General features: G+C 44.4%; 1 protein-coding gene across 2 annotated transcripts in view; it reads left to right on the top strand.

The window, feature by feature from the left end:
• LOC8043300 (hemicentin-1) overlaps positions 1-9,700 on the top strand; it is a 379,397-nt gene extending 369,697 nt beyond the window's left edge. Inside the window, exons 3-5 of one of the 2 annotated variants that reach the window (XM_029984499.4) lie at positions 974-1,184; positions 3,594-3,890; positions 7,785-9,700. In XM_029984499.4, coding sequence (XP_029840359.1) covers positions 974-1,184; positions 3,594-3,890; positions 7,785-7,909 — 633 coding nt within the window. In that variant the 3' untranslated portion in view covers positions 7,910-9,700. Of the gene's footprint in view, positions 1-973; positions 1,185-3,593; positions 5,547-7,784 lie in introns of those variants that run through there. The other variant, XM_029984498.3, reaches the window with a different exon arrangement.
• Positions 9,701-15,685: the final 5,985 nt, after the last annotated feature.

Below are 15,685 nucleotides of genomic sequence, written 5' to 3'. Positions count from 1 at the left end.
TTTGACTGCATAAACTGTATTAATTTCATTTTAAACAAAAAAAATTAGATCTTTTAGAAATTACACAAACAGAAAGCTTAAAAAATGCGCGGCTGTAAACCACCGTGTCTTTTCGCTGAGGCGGTTTTAACTATAGAACTGGTTATTGTGAGCAATGAGGGGGGGAAGGCAATTATTTGAATATGGAACATCGGCGACCACGGGTAGTCAAACTAACCTGTCTCGAGGACCATTTTCGGTCATATATTCGTGTAATTCACGCTATATTCCCTGATGAGAGCGATGGAGTGGAAACATAATTCTTATGGTGTCAATCTCTATAGTTTTTTTTTGTTTGTTTGTTTTTCAGTAAGCCTCTTGCTTTGAATGAAAGTGCCAAAGAAGATCATAGGATATAATAATTTACCTTTGACACGCTGTAATCTCATTGGCTGAGAAATAGTCAATCACATTTCAGCAGAACAGCCTCGGGTCTTATCACGACTTGGCTTTCTCAAGTTTCTCAAGCTGTCGACCACCATGAGACACTTCAAAAGTTCGCCATTGTAGCAAACGGCGCACTTGCACCTCTTGCGTAACAAATACCGACGCACTGCTACGCTAACTTCGGTCGTGGAGTCCCAACCTACGAGGCGTGGTCTGCCAACGAACGAGACCGAAGGCAAACATGGCGTTCCATTATTACAACCTTACAACTGAAATGTTGTTTCCTTCGACATATACACCCCTCCACTCTGCAAACCGTTGTGTGCAACCGGTGCACTCGTCAAAAACATTATGCGAGTCGTTATTGTTACACGTCATTTTCGAGTTATCATAATAGGCTATACAGAGTATGTTGTCAGGGATCATATGGTATGCGTTCGCGTGAGCGCCCCATTGCTTGACCGAGTTTGTAACGTGGCGAAGCGCAGCAGGGTGGTGGGTGTACGTCGCAGTTATCCTAAAGTTGTCTGTGCCCTTCGCTATCCAGGTGTCCTGGATCCGGCGCCGGGACCTCCACGTGCTGACGGTGGGGCGCTTCACGTACACGTCGGACCAGCGTTTCCAGACCATCCACATGGAGAACTCGGACTCGTGGATGCTGCAGATCCAGTACCCACAGAAGAAAGACGCCGGCGTCTACGAGTGCCAAGTCAGCACGCTGCCCAAGATCTCGCGCTTCGTCACCCTCAACGTTATCGGTACGCGGGATCCGCACTATCATTCACATGATGCCTGAAAGGCGTCTTCGACCGCTGTGTTTACCGCGTCCCAAAAAAAAGCTGTTCCTCGTATTTCCGCCTCATGACGTCACAAACGTGTTATGTTGTTAGTAATCACGTTGTTAGTAAACGTGCGAGTATTGGCCCAATATGAACGTCTTGTTAACCGAGAACAGCCTTCCAAAAAACGAACGGCGATTGAGCACACAGCGTCGAGTGTGGCACTCCATGTGTTCAGATTGAAGAAAAAAGACTTAAAGGAAAAAAAAAAAATCTCCGAAAAGCGGCGCAGTGGCTCAGCCCTCCTTTACCGCAAACCTCTTGGGACTCGTTGAAAATCTAGAAAGAGCTCAATGAATAAGTGGGCAAGAAATACGTTCAGGCACAAAACCACAGTTGGCGCTGTGACAATGAGCATAACCTCTCACCCGCTCACCTAATGCTTATTGCCGCAGCATAGGCTGTGTGTTCTTAAAGCATTTCGAGCACTAGGGCATATCCCAAACTGCAAAAAGTAAAAAAACTAACCCGATCGAAAGTTCTACCCAACTTTAATTTCAAACATACTGTAAACGATCTAATGTTTAGGAGGACCTATGTTTTGCCAATCTTGAGACTCGAATAATTTTGCAAAAAATAAATTCTGCGAATATATAACCTTTCTAACGAAAACATAGCAAGCCATTTCTAGTGGCGAAAGATTGTGCCGACGAAGTATTTCCGATCCAATCACTTCGCGAAGTTCGCGAAATATTGAACCCGAAAAAATCAACTCGTTCACAGTATTCAACTAAGAACGTGCCGTAGAAACATGCGTCCTTGTAAGCGAAGCGGTTTCTGAGGTTTATTATGATTTATTTCAACGTTATATTATTTTCTTTTTGCACGAAATGCTGAGAATACGAATCTGAGCTTCTCTCTCAAACTGGCAAAACACGACTATAGTCAAAAGCGTCATAAAGTGTAGGTGGCGCAAATGCACTTTTGGCCTTGTACAGTCCGACAAAAACGACTTTCGAGAGGTGAAACAGGCTCGAACCTGTTCGCAAACAGCACCGGTACATGCCTTGTTACGCGTCAGCCTTTATTCCCTCGTTCGAACTTTCGTACGCTGTCGTTCAAACTGTATAGGAAACATGTATTTTCCTCTGTTCTCTCTAGCCAGGTTGTCACTGTATGTCATTATAGGATGGAAAGTGTTTCTCCACGCGTCCTAATAGAATTGCAAATGCGTTTGCACAGAGCTTCCAGGGACCAAACGGGAAGCAGAACTTTTAGCGTAGCAGAACTCGCGAGCCGCGACAGTAAAACGTCAAACGCTTTAGATTCGCAAAAAAAGAAAAAAGAAAAGCACTTTGAGGTTTTTGTTTGATTTGGCGCTGGTTATCAAATAAACTGAAACTAACTGCTATTTTCATTGAGGGCTAATATATCAGCTGTGATGATTTTAACCCGAGACTGGGTCAGAAGGAAGAAAACTAGTTTTTACGTTAAAACATATTTTATTGAATCTAATCGGTGAGAAAAAGAAGCAGGGACAGACAACGACTCTTCAGAGACGTTGTCTGTCCATCCCGCTCTCTTGTGCACTGTAAATACGTTTTCCTCTATCTGCCCCAGTCTCGGGTTAAAATCATCACGAGAAACTTCCACCAGCTCGACTGCGCATTGACTGTAACTTAGAAAATTCGCTGTAATCTAGCAAACCGCTACCGTGCTTCATGTACCGCACAACCGGACGCTTTCTAACGTTCTTTTAAGCGCGCGCACGGGTAATGCCTTGACCGCGGGGCGCGCGATTAAAAGTATGTCTGAAAAGATTCGGTAGTGCGCTACGCGAAACACGTTAAAGGTTTCTGAAAGTTTTCAATATATCAGATACCTCTTATATCGGAGGGGTGCCTAACGCTTACCGATTACGTTTCTGTTTTGTTTTGTTTTTTGTCCAGGAAGTAACAGCAGTAACACTTTCAACATAAAACAAAAGTGGTGGCTACGTTTGTATTCATTAAATCCTAGTTGCGTTTAGAATATAAAGCCAAAACAAACATTGCCAGCAGCGTCGGAATTCTTTTTTTTTATTTATTTTTGCACAAAAGATAATGCTCCTAGTTGAGCAAAGACTTCACATGGTAAAATAAGTCCGCTTGTGTAAAAACAAAATAAAATATAAAGCGTTTCATTAAATATTTATTTAATTAATTAATTTGTTTATTTATTATTCGAGTATTTGTTTATTAATGAATTCATTCGTTCAATCATTATTTATTTATTAGCTGTACCCTTCCAAGCCTCTAACATCAATAAACCAGCCAAAAGCTCAACTCGCATAACTACCACTACCTGTCTGAATGGGATTTCTCATGCCTCGCTACCTCTTGTGTGCAGTGAGCAAGGCGAGCATTCCTGGTGGACCGACGCTCTACCTGAACAGCGGCAGCACGCTCAACCTGACCTGCGAGATCATGGAGAGCCCCATGGCGCCGGACTTTGTCTTCTGGTACCACAACGGACGGGTCATCAACTACGAGATCAACAACAGGGGCATCTCCATACACACCGAGAAGCTGCCCAAGACCCTGAGCAGGCTTCTCATCAGCAACGCTCAACCGCAAGACTCGGGAAACTATTCGTGCGTGCCGTCCAACGCCGAACCCGCCGACATCACTGTGCACGTGCTCAATGGTGAGCAGCCGGCAGCATTCTGGTCGCACGGGCCTGTTACCCCGAGCCACGATGATGATGGCGATCAGTACGACGTCGCGGAGCCTCACGGTTTGAATAGTTCAAACCTCGGCGTTAAGAGCGTTAGAAATGCGACTGGTCGACACGCTGATTCTGTACCAGGAGGCGAAGTCGTTGCGAAACATGAGAATGGGTTCGTCGGAGACAGAAACAGTTCTGGTACGTCTAGTTCTCAAGTCGCAACTAGCAACCCGAGAAATGTCACTGTTAATGTGCTCAATACACCGCCACTTAGTGATAGTTTTCCGTTAGCTGAGGACAAGTATCATGATTTGATTGAGGCGTCCGGCGGAAATAGCTCAGAGAAAGGAGTTTCCGGGGAAAGGTTAGGCGGTAATGATACCGGGTTGGTTCATATCGGTGCGCACGGTACGGGAACAGATGGCTTTATCGAGCTGTCAAATGATACAATCGGTGTTCAAAGGAATACCACAGCAGAAAGTGCTGAGGACATGCACGAGGAGGAAAACGCCACCCCAGTCATTTCCAATATCAACCAAACCGTCGACTCGGAATTCGGCGGCATTGCCGTCCCTAATAATACATTTAGAGCTTGGATGGTGAACACGCTCAAAGAGAATGGCATCAACCTGAGCACGATAGAAAGTCACACAAAGGGTCCTTCCTCAAATTTGGGGAATGATTGGGATCTGGGTGATGGCGGCAAGGAGAGCATCTCTGGACGACAGCGTTTCAGCCAGTTGTGCTCGAACGTTACGGACGCCAGGGTAGACGCCCTTTGCTCCCATGTCGCCATTCTAACTGATTTTGTTTCGACTTTGACCGGAGCGCTGCGTGATGTTCTGCTTGTTTTGAAGGCTTGCATGTCAGATTAGCGAGGATTTCCAACTTGCTCAAAGAAAGGAAATGATTTTCTTGTTTCCGGCGGTGACGTTGGAGGCTGCATTCTAAATTTGCGTATTTTGTTATGCGCTTAGCAATCTTACTCCAAGTTTTGGTTTCAAGTCTCCAATGACTACAAAACTTTAATTTCGAAGGGTTTAATGCTAACGTTTAGTAGAAATAATATAAGCTAAGAAAGAGCTCAATCAGCAAGTAGAGTTACATCTAGTATCTCAACTCGATAATTCTAACTGATCATTTAAAGCTACAAAAATGCTGAGGCTAAATATGCGTTGTCAGGATGAGGAAACTTTCGACGCATGTTGCCAAGCCTGGTGAAGCGTGCGTATTGGTCATGTTAACGTTTCGTTTATTTTACTTTTCTTTTATACTTTTGATGCTTGCTTTAGGTGCTCGTGCGTCTGTTGTGATGTAAGTTCTTTTTTTTTCTGCACTGTCTTTACGTTATGTTTCACGAAGTTCAAGTCTCTGTATTTCTGTTTCTGTCCAAATAGTTGCTTGCACCCAAAATGTTTTGCCTGCATTTTGTATACATGGTTTTTATTTGTCCACATGACTAACAGGTACGAACGTGTTTTGTTTATTTGTATACCAGTGACATTTGTTTCGCCATTGGCCTTTGCTGTCATTGTTTGTTTAGAAGTGCTTGAAACATCTATTTCTTTCATTACATGCATGCATGGCTTGCTATAGTTCGCTAATAAAAGAATAAAAAATACGTGTGTGTATGCATGTGAATTTTGGATGCATTCGGACGAATACTCAACAATAATTACAAACCTCGCAAACCAGTGTATGCCTTTTAAGAAAACTACAAATAACAAATCGAATAAATACATCAAATAGTTCCAAACGTCTACGTACTAACACAACAGTGAACCTTGTGCCCCATTGTGATTTTTGGACGTTGTTCTCATCGTAATCACTCTCCATGTAACTCAAAGTTACCACACCCACACCCACACCCAAACACACACACACACACACACACACACACACACACACACACACGCACGCACGCACGCACGCACGCACGTACGCGCACACTCACACACACAATGCTACTATAAAGTCGTCGACTTTCAACCAAGTTGGTGAACTCGGAAAGAAATGTTCACCAACATGGCCGTACACGACTTACTGGGAGTCGAATGTCGTTTTGTAACAACGCATTATACTTAGTTTGCTTCCAAGTGAGGAAGCGGGCAAAGGCTAGAAGACACGTAGAAAAAGATGCACAGACTGAGAACAGAAGCTCACTTCGCATCCACTGCGCTTTACTGGCTTAACGGGGGATAGCTCACCCACTGTAGGGCTCCAAACTCCGCGAGGTTTATGCATTTGGTGCTGCTTCACCGGCGCCATCGGTCCGTAGTTTCAACCTCGCTTTCAGTTTTGGTAAAATCACGGTCATGAACCTCGAGCTTGCAAGCGCAGTTAAAATACGACGGAAGGTGTCGGATGCGTGCGCCGGCAAGAAGCGCCCTGCCGTTTTCATCCACTCAGTGACGCTAAATGACTCGCCCTATGCTAATCGTACATTTTTGTTTACAAGACAAGTCTGCATGGGGAGCTGCGAAAGGTGCATGTTGCTGCATGATTTAAGGTAAATGTTTTCCGTCACCTCATTTTTCTGTTTTTGTTGCCATCGGTATATTTTAATGGGAAGCCATTCTCGCACTATAGAAAACGTTAGCAAATACCTTCGTTTTTTTTCGTTTTTTTCGGGGGAGGGCGGGGGGGGGGGGGGGGGGGAGAGAGATTAGGTTTAGTCAAAATATTTTTAATCGCAACTCAGTTTAATTAGGAACAAACTAAATAGAGAGAATCCTTAATTTTTTGCGTTCGTGTTAAAAGGAAGGTGAATAGGCTCGTCAGAAAAACGAGTTAGAGCTGGATTCTAGAGTATTTTTATACCATGAATCTGGATATCACTTCCGTTTTCCCCGAAAATGTAACTAAATGCGAAAAAACGGGGAAAAACTTCCGACCAGTTGTTGCGTCATACCAAGATCTTTCGGACTCCAACCGCGTGTCGCTCGTGTGGGCAGCCGAAGCAATTGAGAACTTGCCAGGTATATTCTCCCTCACCGACACCAGCCAAAACGTCTTTTTCTAAACTTTTTTCTTTTTTTTTTTTTGAAAATAGCAAGATAGCACGTGTTTTGATAGGCGCTGAAGATGAGCGAAAGCGGAGATTCCGAAAACTCTGGATATGGCGTCACGCTCCGGGAAGGAGGGGCTTCAGCGGTACCTTGAAGCTTACTTTCTGCAGCCTCTGTGAACCACATTGTAAAAATAATCCCGATATTCGCGATTCCGGAGGCCAAATGGAGACGATTTAAGCGTGTTTCCTCAAATACAGAACCGCTTTATTCTCCCTTGAACAACGCGCAATCTCCATTCAATTTCTTAAATATCATCCTGTAGTGAACTGCCGGCGGACGCTCCGAAACTACACAACCGATCCAACGCTGGTGGCGTGCCTCGTGAGATTTCTTTTTTTTTTTTTTTGGCGCAACAACGTGTAGAGCGCCAAGTCACGTGCCACATTCACCATGTCCGATTGGCTGGGGTTTGTTTGTAGCATCGGGTGCGGTTCCTCTTACGGTGACACAATATAGGCGTAATTTATCTTGAGAAATTTTTCCCAATTATGTTTATAAAGGGACAGAATATCGTCGCGAGGAATAGTGAGAGCTTAAAAGAGACAGGGCGTGGCTTAATTGGTCCACCGTTTTCGCTTTCAAATTCGTTATTGAACGTTCTTATCTGCAAACGTCGCGGTCTCAAAGGTTGTGGGGTGATAAGACGAGGCTGGGAGTGCTCGCCACTTTCCCTTGTTTCTTAAACTATCGATGTCTGTATAGAAATAAGCCATATAAGTTTAATCTGTATTTAAAACCACGAATTCGCTGGGTGTCATGAAGCAAAGAATGTTAACATTACGTTGTTTTTGTTGTTTTTTAGGGGAAAACCCGGCAGCCATGCAACACGGCAAGCACACATCGTCTGCCAGCTGCCGTAGCCCCGCATGCCTGACCACGCTTGCGGCCGCTGTGCTTCTCTTGGACGTGGCTCTGAGATGGCGGTGACATGCACACCCACTTCGAGCGTTCCGCCGCTGAATCACAAATCACCTTCGTCAAGACGCGCTCCTAAAAAAAAATGTTTTTTGTTGGGGTTGCATAGAAGTCCCCAACTGGTGCCGACATTCCGTGCACCGGTGTGATCGACTTGCAGTGAGTGGACCGCACACCTGCGCTCATGACGTCCTGAACCGGAACCACGTGACACGGGTGACCGGAAGCACCTGCCCGAAGACACGTGACCGCGACGCACGCGCGGGCCCGGAAACACGTCACGTGGCATTTGACGCTTCTGTCGCGGAATTCCTAGTTAGAAAGGATGAGTCGGTCCTTTACGGTCCTTCAAAAAAAAACTCTAGTCAGATCGTTTGCGTCGAAACGACCTTGGGTGACTTCAATGTGGATCGATGATCTTTGCGGTCTCCCCAGCCCGTGTAGTGGACTGAGGGAGAGCTCGTGCGTTTAGTGACTCGCCAGACTCTTTTGGGTGCACGGACTTCAAAGGTGGTGATCACAAAAGACAGTGACGGAGTTTGTGACGCCGTTGCGGTGTTGTAAGTTTGTTCTCGGGCGGTTTTTCTTTTTTTCTTTTTCGTCTTCTGTATATAGGAGGGAGGGATTGTTGAAGCGATGCTAGGATGCGACGTACTTGAGTGACTGTTGGAGCGAGACATACAAGAGCGTGAACAAAGTAACGCCTCCCGTTGGTTTTAGAAGGCGCGGAATAGTAGAACACCTCAACGGGATTTCCCAGGATCTTCAGATCACTGCTGTCAAACTTCACGGGTTCGTTTTTATCCCTAAACTAGTCTTGACGGCGCGAGCGCAGTTATATACCATTTATGTTACATTGTTAGTATATTCGATGACATGAAAAACGATACCAAATTATAATTTTTTAATGTATTTTATAGGGTACTGCTCTGACCGGAGTTTAGGCACGTCTATTGGGGTTGACCGTTTTATGATTGTAATACACTTACCTCTTGACCGTGAGGGAATTTTATGATTTGATTTCTTTTATATAATATTTGTACTTTATCTATAAAGTCCTTGCAGCGGTGTGGGGGGCACAGATGAGCGCGTGTCTTTATAACATGCTTTACACGCATTCATGTTTCAAGGAACAAACACATTTTGCAGGGAGACGCCTTGACCTTGGGCCTTTGACAGCGCTGCCTGTGACCTCTAAGATAAAGTATACAAGTGTACAGTGTATCGCAGCGTCAAATATATTTTAAATTTTGGTTTTAATATACAAGCCCCTTGGAGTTTCACTTTAATGACTGCTGGAGTTTCACTTAATGCTCGCTTAATTTTGCTCCCATTTTTTTCTTTGTGTACCTGGGCGTTATACTGGTTTTGTTATTACTGCCATAGTTACGTAAGTTTCGCAAATATTTATTGCCCTTTAACTTCGTAAATTAAAACTTTGAATTAAACTAATGGGTTTATAATTTTAATAAGATTGAAAACCGCAAAAAAGGCGCGAACCAAGAAGGGGCACCAACGATACAAGCGCCCGCTCGTGTCCTTTGTGCCTTTTGTGTCCCTGCCGTTTTTGAGCTTTTCAACATAATTTAGTTTGGTATGTATACTTTACGTGAACTTTTAAACATAAACCGGAGATTACGTGACATAAATTGTGTTGTAAGCACCTACGGGACACACACACAAACTAATTTCGAGAAAAAGAAAAAAAACAAAAACGTAGTGAACATTTCCCGTTTTACAACGTTGTTACTATCAACCCGACCACTTGACCGTTGTAAATAAAAGAAGTTTCTTTCATCGTTGTTTAACGTGGTTTTTTTTTTGTTTTTAAGGGGAGAAAACGGGACGTGCCCAGCTGCCACTTGCACCAAAAGTGGCTCACGTAAGTACCACGTATGTCGCCTGAACACTTCAAGAACAATCACTCTTTTATTCTGGTTTTACAGCACGACGAATGTTGAAGCAATCACATTTCACTCTTGGACGAAAATTGAACGAGAGTATATTGCTTACTAATTTATCGCTTTTCGTTTCTAAAAATGGTGAACAGTAAAAAAAAGTCTGATCACTGTGGCTACATAACGAACATGAGGTAATTATATGCTACAGTTGAAACAACTGATTTACCAAAAATCCAGTCCATCTTCACATCTGGGACGATAGCTGTTGTTTTATAGCAAAAACCATAACCCCCCTTTATTTATTTCTAAAACAATTTATATTGTTCCTTAATAAATAATAAATAAATATTAGTAAAACAAACGCCTGTTAATATTATATAAAAAATAAATAAAACCTTTGACTCCAGCGCGTAGATACTAGGAACTACAAAATGAAATGAAGCTGCGTGTTTTTAGCTCTGAGCTTCCTATGAGATAGAAAAACAATGTACTTTTTTTTCTTCAATTTTTAACTTCTTTTGCGTACTAACAAGCGCCTCCAACTGATTTGGATGTAGATAGCTACCCACATTTAGTATTTAAAAATCTGCTCACCAGAATATTTTTTTTTAATTTATGTCGTTATCAAGCGTGAAAATGTTGACTTACTTTACATTTTTGGTGTCTGAATTGTTCCACTAAAAGAATGTATTCCGAACTTCATTAAAAAAAAAAGGCGATATGCCCCGTAAAAATAAAAAAATGAAGAGAAATTGCTTAAGAAAGAAACGACCCCAAAGCAAGCCGGGAAAAAAAAACAAAAAACACCCTTTTCATTTCAACCAGTGAAATTTATCCCGCTTTGTAATTCTCTCTTTTCTTCTTAAGATTCTCCTTTCCACCAACCCTCCTGTGGCCTCCTTCTTCGACTCACAATTCCACAGATTCAACAATTTTTATGGAGCGAACGAAAACTCTCTCCTCTATCCATCTGAAACCCACGTGACCTGGTTACGTCGATCCAGGCTTGACACACATCGATCGCGCACCCTTCCGTCGGGTTACTGCCGCTACTGAATCCACGAGCGACGACAGCTCTCACTCCCTCAGACGTGCATTCGCTCGAGAGCGCTTGGTCGGGACGGTTGCCAGACCTTTCGGTGTTTCCGCCGCGAGGCAAACAGAAGGCGCTTCCAATAGCAAATTTGGACTCAAAATGTAAATTCCTTATTGTTCTTCAAAATGGAGGGGGGAAGAAGGAGAACCACGCGCGATGAAGTCATGTACACAGGCCTTGTATTCTATGTCGCATGGGCGCTCCGCGCCATCTCGGCAGCGAGCATGGCTTATCAACGCTCTCGGCGCAGCCCCTCCCTGGGGGGATTCCTCGTGGGACAGTGGGCTTTTCGTGGCGGGCTTATCGCGGAAGCCCTTCGAGGTGTCCTCAATCCGCAGTTATGAATATGCGCCTGTCCGCGTAGCTTCGTACAAGATGAAAAAACGAGCTCGTGTTCGTGGCTTCTGTTTTCTTCGAACACTCGCTCCCTACAACGAGAAAAAGATGCTGCCATGAATCTTTACAAAGACACGTAATTATGTCTTCTTGAAATATGCGCCACATTTGAAAAAGAAAAAAAAAACAAATACTAAAGAAAACACGAAGCTATGATTTTTTTTTTCTGAGGTATTGAAGGTATTTCTTTAATGTGATTTTAAGCATTAAGTACTAAAAGTACCAAAATAATTGCTTTTGTTTCCGTTCCAACTCTCAACATGCTAATTTACAAGAGATATTCAACAGTTGAAATAAAGTCAACTGATGTTTACGGGACGAAAAAGTGAGGGAGAGGAGGAAACGAGAGCGTGGGGACATCAGGACATCGAGCTCTGGTTGGAATGACTAGGCGTCGGAACTAGGAAACTATCTGCCTTCATCTTTCCTGCCCTCGTCAAGCGCGCTGGAACGCTGAACTCTGGCGAACCGACATTTTGCTCTCGCGTTCGAACGCCTTCGACGAGTGCAGTGGAGGCAATGGCGGCTAACTTTAGGTCTACCCACAAATCATTCGAACCAGAGATCGGTGTTTTGACGTCTCAGCATCTCGACGCGTGGGACGGATCTCTTGCAGCAGAGAGTGCAAGCCGGCAAATGCTTCGACCTCTGCTGTTCGGGCAATCCAGGCGACCCTCGAGACATGAGGCTCGTGCCAGTATATTAAACAGGACGACGCATAGATATCTTTTTGTTCGACGTCACGTTTCAACCTTTTCGCAACGGTAGTTGGCATTCACTTTTTATCGTTAGTGGATTGCGACTATGTAGAGCACGTAGTTGATGAAGAACTATCAGAATCTCTGCAGAAGAACCTTCTGCGATCAGCTCAAGCAATCGGTCGCGCGTTTAATCATCGTGCGCGCCACTGGAAAGTTAGAACTGTGCGTGATATGTATTAGAGTAGAATGATTTTAGGGTCTGGTTTCCAAGTCTAGAACGTTGTCAACAATTGTAACGAGCTCATAATGACACGAGCCTATGACGATCACGTGGTTAGTGCGACTACGAGACATGTTGTTACGTGGTCAGTCCCATCATGTGACGCCTCGCGAAGGCGACATCAAACTGTTACGTGACCGCGCAACTTGACGTTTCTGTCACGTAACATCGCGATGTAAGTGACGTTCGTGACGTGATCACGTGGTTGATGTCATGTAACAGCCATCTTCGACGCTTCGACACGTGACAGCCATCTTCGGCTGGTTTCTATTCTGAGTAATTTTGAATTTATACAAAAAGGTCTACGCGATTCAATGTTTACTATTACAACGCACCCATCATAATCAGTACCCAATCAGAGCATTACAAAACTCACACTGTGATTCTTTTTTTTCCCGTGCCCTGGCTTAAGCTTTAATTACAAGAGCTTGAAAATATATTTCTTCTTTTGGCATCGATGTGTTTCAGCGTTGATCAAATCAGAGACTAGCTCACTGAAGGTCCACGATAAGCGTTTTGTTTTTGGCTATACAAATTGGAAAAAAATAACTTAGTAAACCAGAAAAAGTAAAACAGCAGAAACGGCACTCATTATATGTGGCAGAAGCAGCACACATATTCAAAGCCTCGCGCGCTCCCAGCATTATATATACCCTCTTGCGCGTTACCGAAACACAAAACACTAAATAGCCTTCCTAAGGCCAAGAGCCACTAGTTCGACAAACCAAGTTTGACCCCGCAATTATAGCTGTAAGGGTTAAAAACAGCGCGCAAATATATTGGCACTATCAAAAGCAGAACACGGGGCGAAAAGTTCAGCTTCTTTGGTTTGTATGTGCATTTTTGCAGAGTGTTTCTTTGAGGTTAGTCATAAACCAGTAGCCCCCCTCGCCACTTTAATATAACTATACTCAGCGTCAACTTTCTTCTTCGCCGTTGTGAAGGGTATCGTCATTACCAATGTGCTGTATGCACTTTGTTAGCAAAGTTACTGTTACCAAGTTCCATGCTCCACTTCTTACCAAGTGGCATGGATGTTACCAAAGGGCACTGCAAGCGCAACCACGTGGCTTTACCTTGGGTCTCATTGGCAGATACTATCGTACGAAGAAGGCACCAAACCAAGCCACGCTTCCATTCCAGGAGTTTAATTTGCATTGCACATAAGCGCCGAAAAATCTCCGCTAACCCGAAAAACTTCACAAAAAAAAAAATTAACACCAAGTACGCTTTTTAGCGACATTAAATATCGTTCGTTGCACTGCCTATTTACAGAGGCGTTTTTGTTTTTCTGGCCAGCATTTTTACTTATCGGTTTCGATAGCACGATGGTGCCTTTTAAACACCTTTTAAGTCAAGCGGTTCCGGCATAAAATACGTACGGCGAGAAAAGAATACAACCTTTTAACCTGCAAAAGCAAAGAAAAAAGCATAGGTGACACAATAACAAGAACGCGCGACATGCACGCTTGAATAGTGAACATTGTTCAATTGCAAGATGAAAGTAAAACGATGTTTTCGCCCATTCTGGAAGTTTCGCGATTCAAGGTGGCGTCAGTCACGTCGGAAAGGTGTATAGATCGGGGCCCTCGGATTCATACACGAAACGAATAAAAAACAAAAAGTCTCCTCGTCACGGTGCAATCCAACAGAGCACCATTTCCTGCCGCCGAGCAGACCATTGACGGACGCCGAGCCGTTCGCTTCACGGCTGGGGCGAGCAGATAGACTCGATGCACGCACCGTGGAAGGCAACTCGCTCTTCGCACTGTAAAGCGCATTGTTCGACGCGGAGCCTCCCGAGTCGGGCCAGGTAAACAAACGCGCCGCCAGCACTCGAGCGAAGCACACCAGCGCCCACATGCGAACAGGGGTCCCGTGGGGAGCGAAGGGGGGGGGGGGGGGGGGGGGGGGCAGCCATTGTAGGGAAGCACTTTTGTCGGTCGCTCTGCTACGCTGCTGAGCCTCCCTTTGGCGCTAAGCTCTTCGAGTTGAGTTAGAGAGCCTAGATTTAAGAGAGGGAGAAACTCGGAATGACGAAGAGCGTTTGCAATTTAATGGCGGTCGCCTCTTCCGCAGATTGAGTGGAAGAGTGTTTCTGTTGCAACGTTGCGTGATACAGAAAATAAAAAAACAAAACAGAGGAGCGGAGAGGAGGATACGCTTAAGGAAGATCGCTGCGTTCATCATTTCTCTCAGCTCGTGCTGCAAAGCGCTGCCCGTAAATCACGTGATTCCGATCGGGCAGTTGGAAGGGACTCTTAAAACTAGGCACACTACGATGAGTGTGGCACTCGTAGAACCCGGGTTAGTGCCAGCGAGCCCCAGCTTCTACTTTAAAAAGAACAATGCATTTTGTTGTTGTTGTTGTAGCTGCGCTTGAGTTTGTTGTTGGGGAGGGATTTTAGAGCCGCGGTTCTACCTCCGCGTCGAGGCTGTGGCGGCGCTACTTATCGGTCCTTGAAAGCGCTTGCTCGCTGATAAGCTCTTAATGCCACGAACAAAACGTATTTGCTTATTTTGCTAACTTATCTTCGTTTATTTTGTTTACATAGTTATTTCTTACTTATAAATTATAACGCGTCAGAGTGACTGTCTTAAAATAGGTTTGGTTGTTCAGGCAACCGAGACGCTGCACACTGATGAAAAATGAAAGAGAGAATAGGGAGAAATGTAGCCATCATTTTAAAAGACACTTGGATCGTGTCATTGTTATGTGTTACCGCGTTTGAATGAGCGGACTTTCGCTTTCTTAATTTAGCTGATAGTTTTCATGCGACGTTGTGACGTAACGTGACGACATTAGATCACATGACAGTATGACACCCCGTGGCATCATGACGTCACACACGGGCTCCACTGTGAAACTTCGCCGATAACGGATATTGACGCAAATTAACTGCCCGCGTATCTTCTACGGTGAGCAGAATGTTCGCTTTGTTGCCTCAAAATAGAAAGGTAACTTCGCGTTTTTATTTTGATTTTCTCAAATATCAGTCAGTCCCTAAATATAACAACTTGCCTATACAATGTAATGGGAAGTTACAGTGTGACTGCTGGCCGGTGGTATCGGGGGCCAGAAAGGAAGTTGTGATTATTGTACGAGGAAGAACAATCGCGCGATTAAGTCCACATAAAAGAGGAGTAGAGAGTCGACATCAGCGCCACCCTGCACTGCAGTCGAGAGGATAAGAGTGTGTGGTCGAAAGTGGAAGGGAGAAGAGGAGCTCAATATATTGTAGATTGCAGTTTTGACGCTGCTGTGGACGTTCGAAAGGACACCTTTTAACAGGCCCGATCGCCAGGCCACTCTTGAATGCTGGGCACAGCGAGTGATTGTCACATCTTTCTTTCTAGTTCATTTTACCGGGAGCCCCTAAAGCGTATAAGACTTTATTAGTTATATAGTTGAAC

This window comes from Ixodes scapularis, unplaced genomic scaffold (genome assembly GCF_016920785.2).
Source record: "Ixodes scapularis isolate PalLabHiFi unplaced genomic scaffold, ASM1692078v2 PGA_scaffold11__112_contigs__length_91849675, whole genome shotgun sequence".
Lineage (NCBI taxonomy): Eukaryota > Metazoa > Arthropoda > Arachnida > Ixodida > Ixodidae > Ixodes > Ixodes scapularis.
Note: the sequence above shows the minus strand (reverse complement) of the source record. Positions and strands in the feature narration are given on the sequence as shown.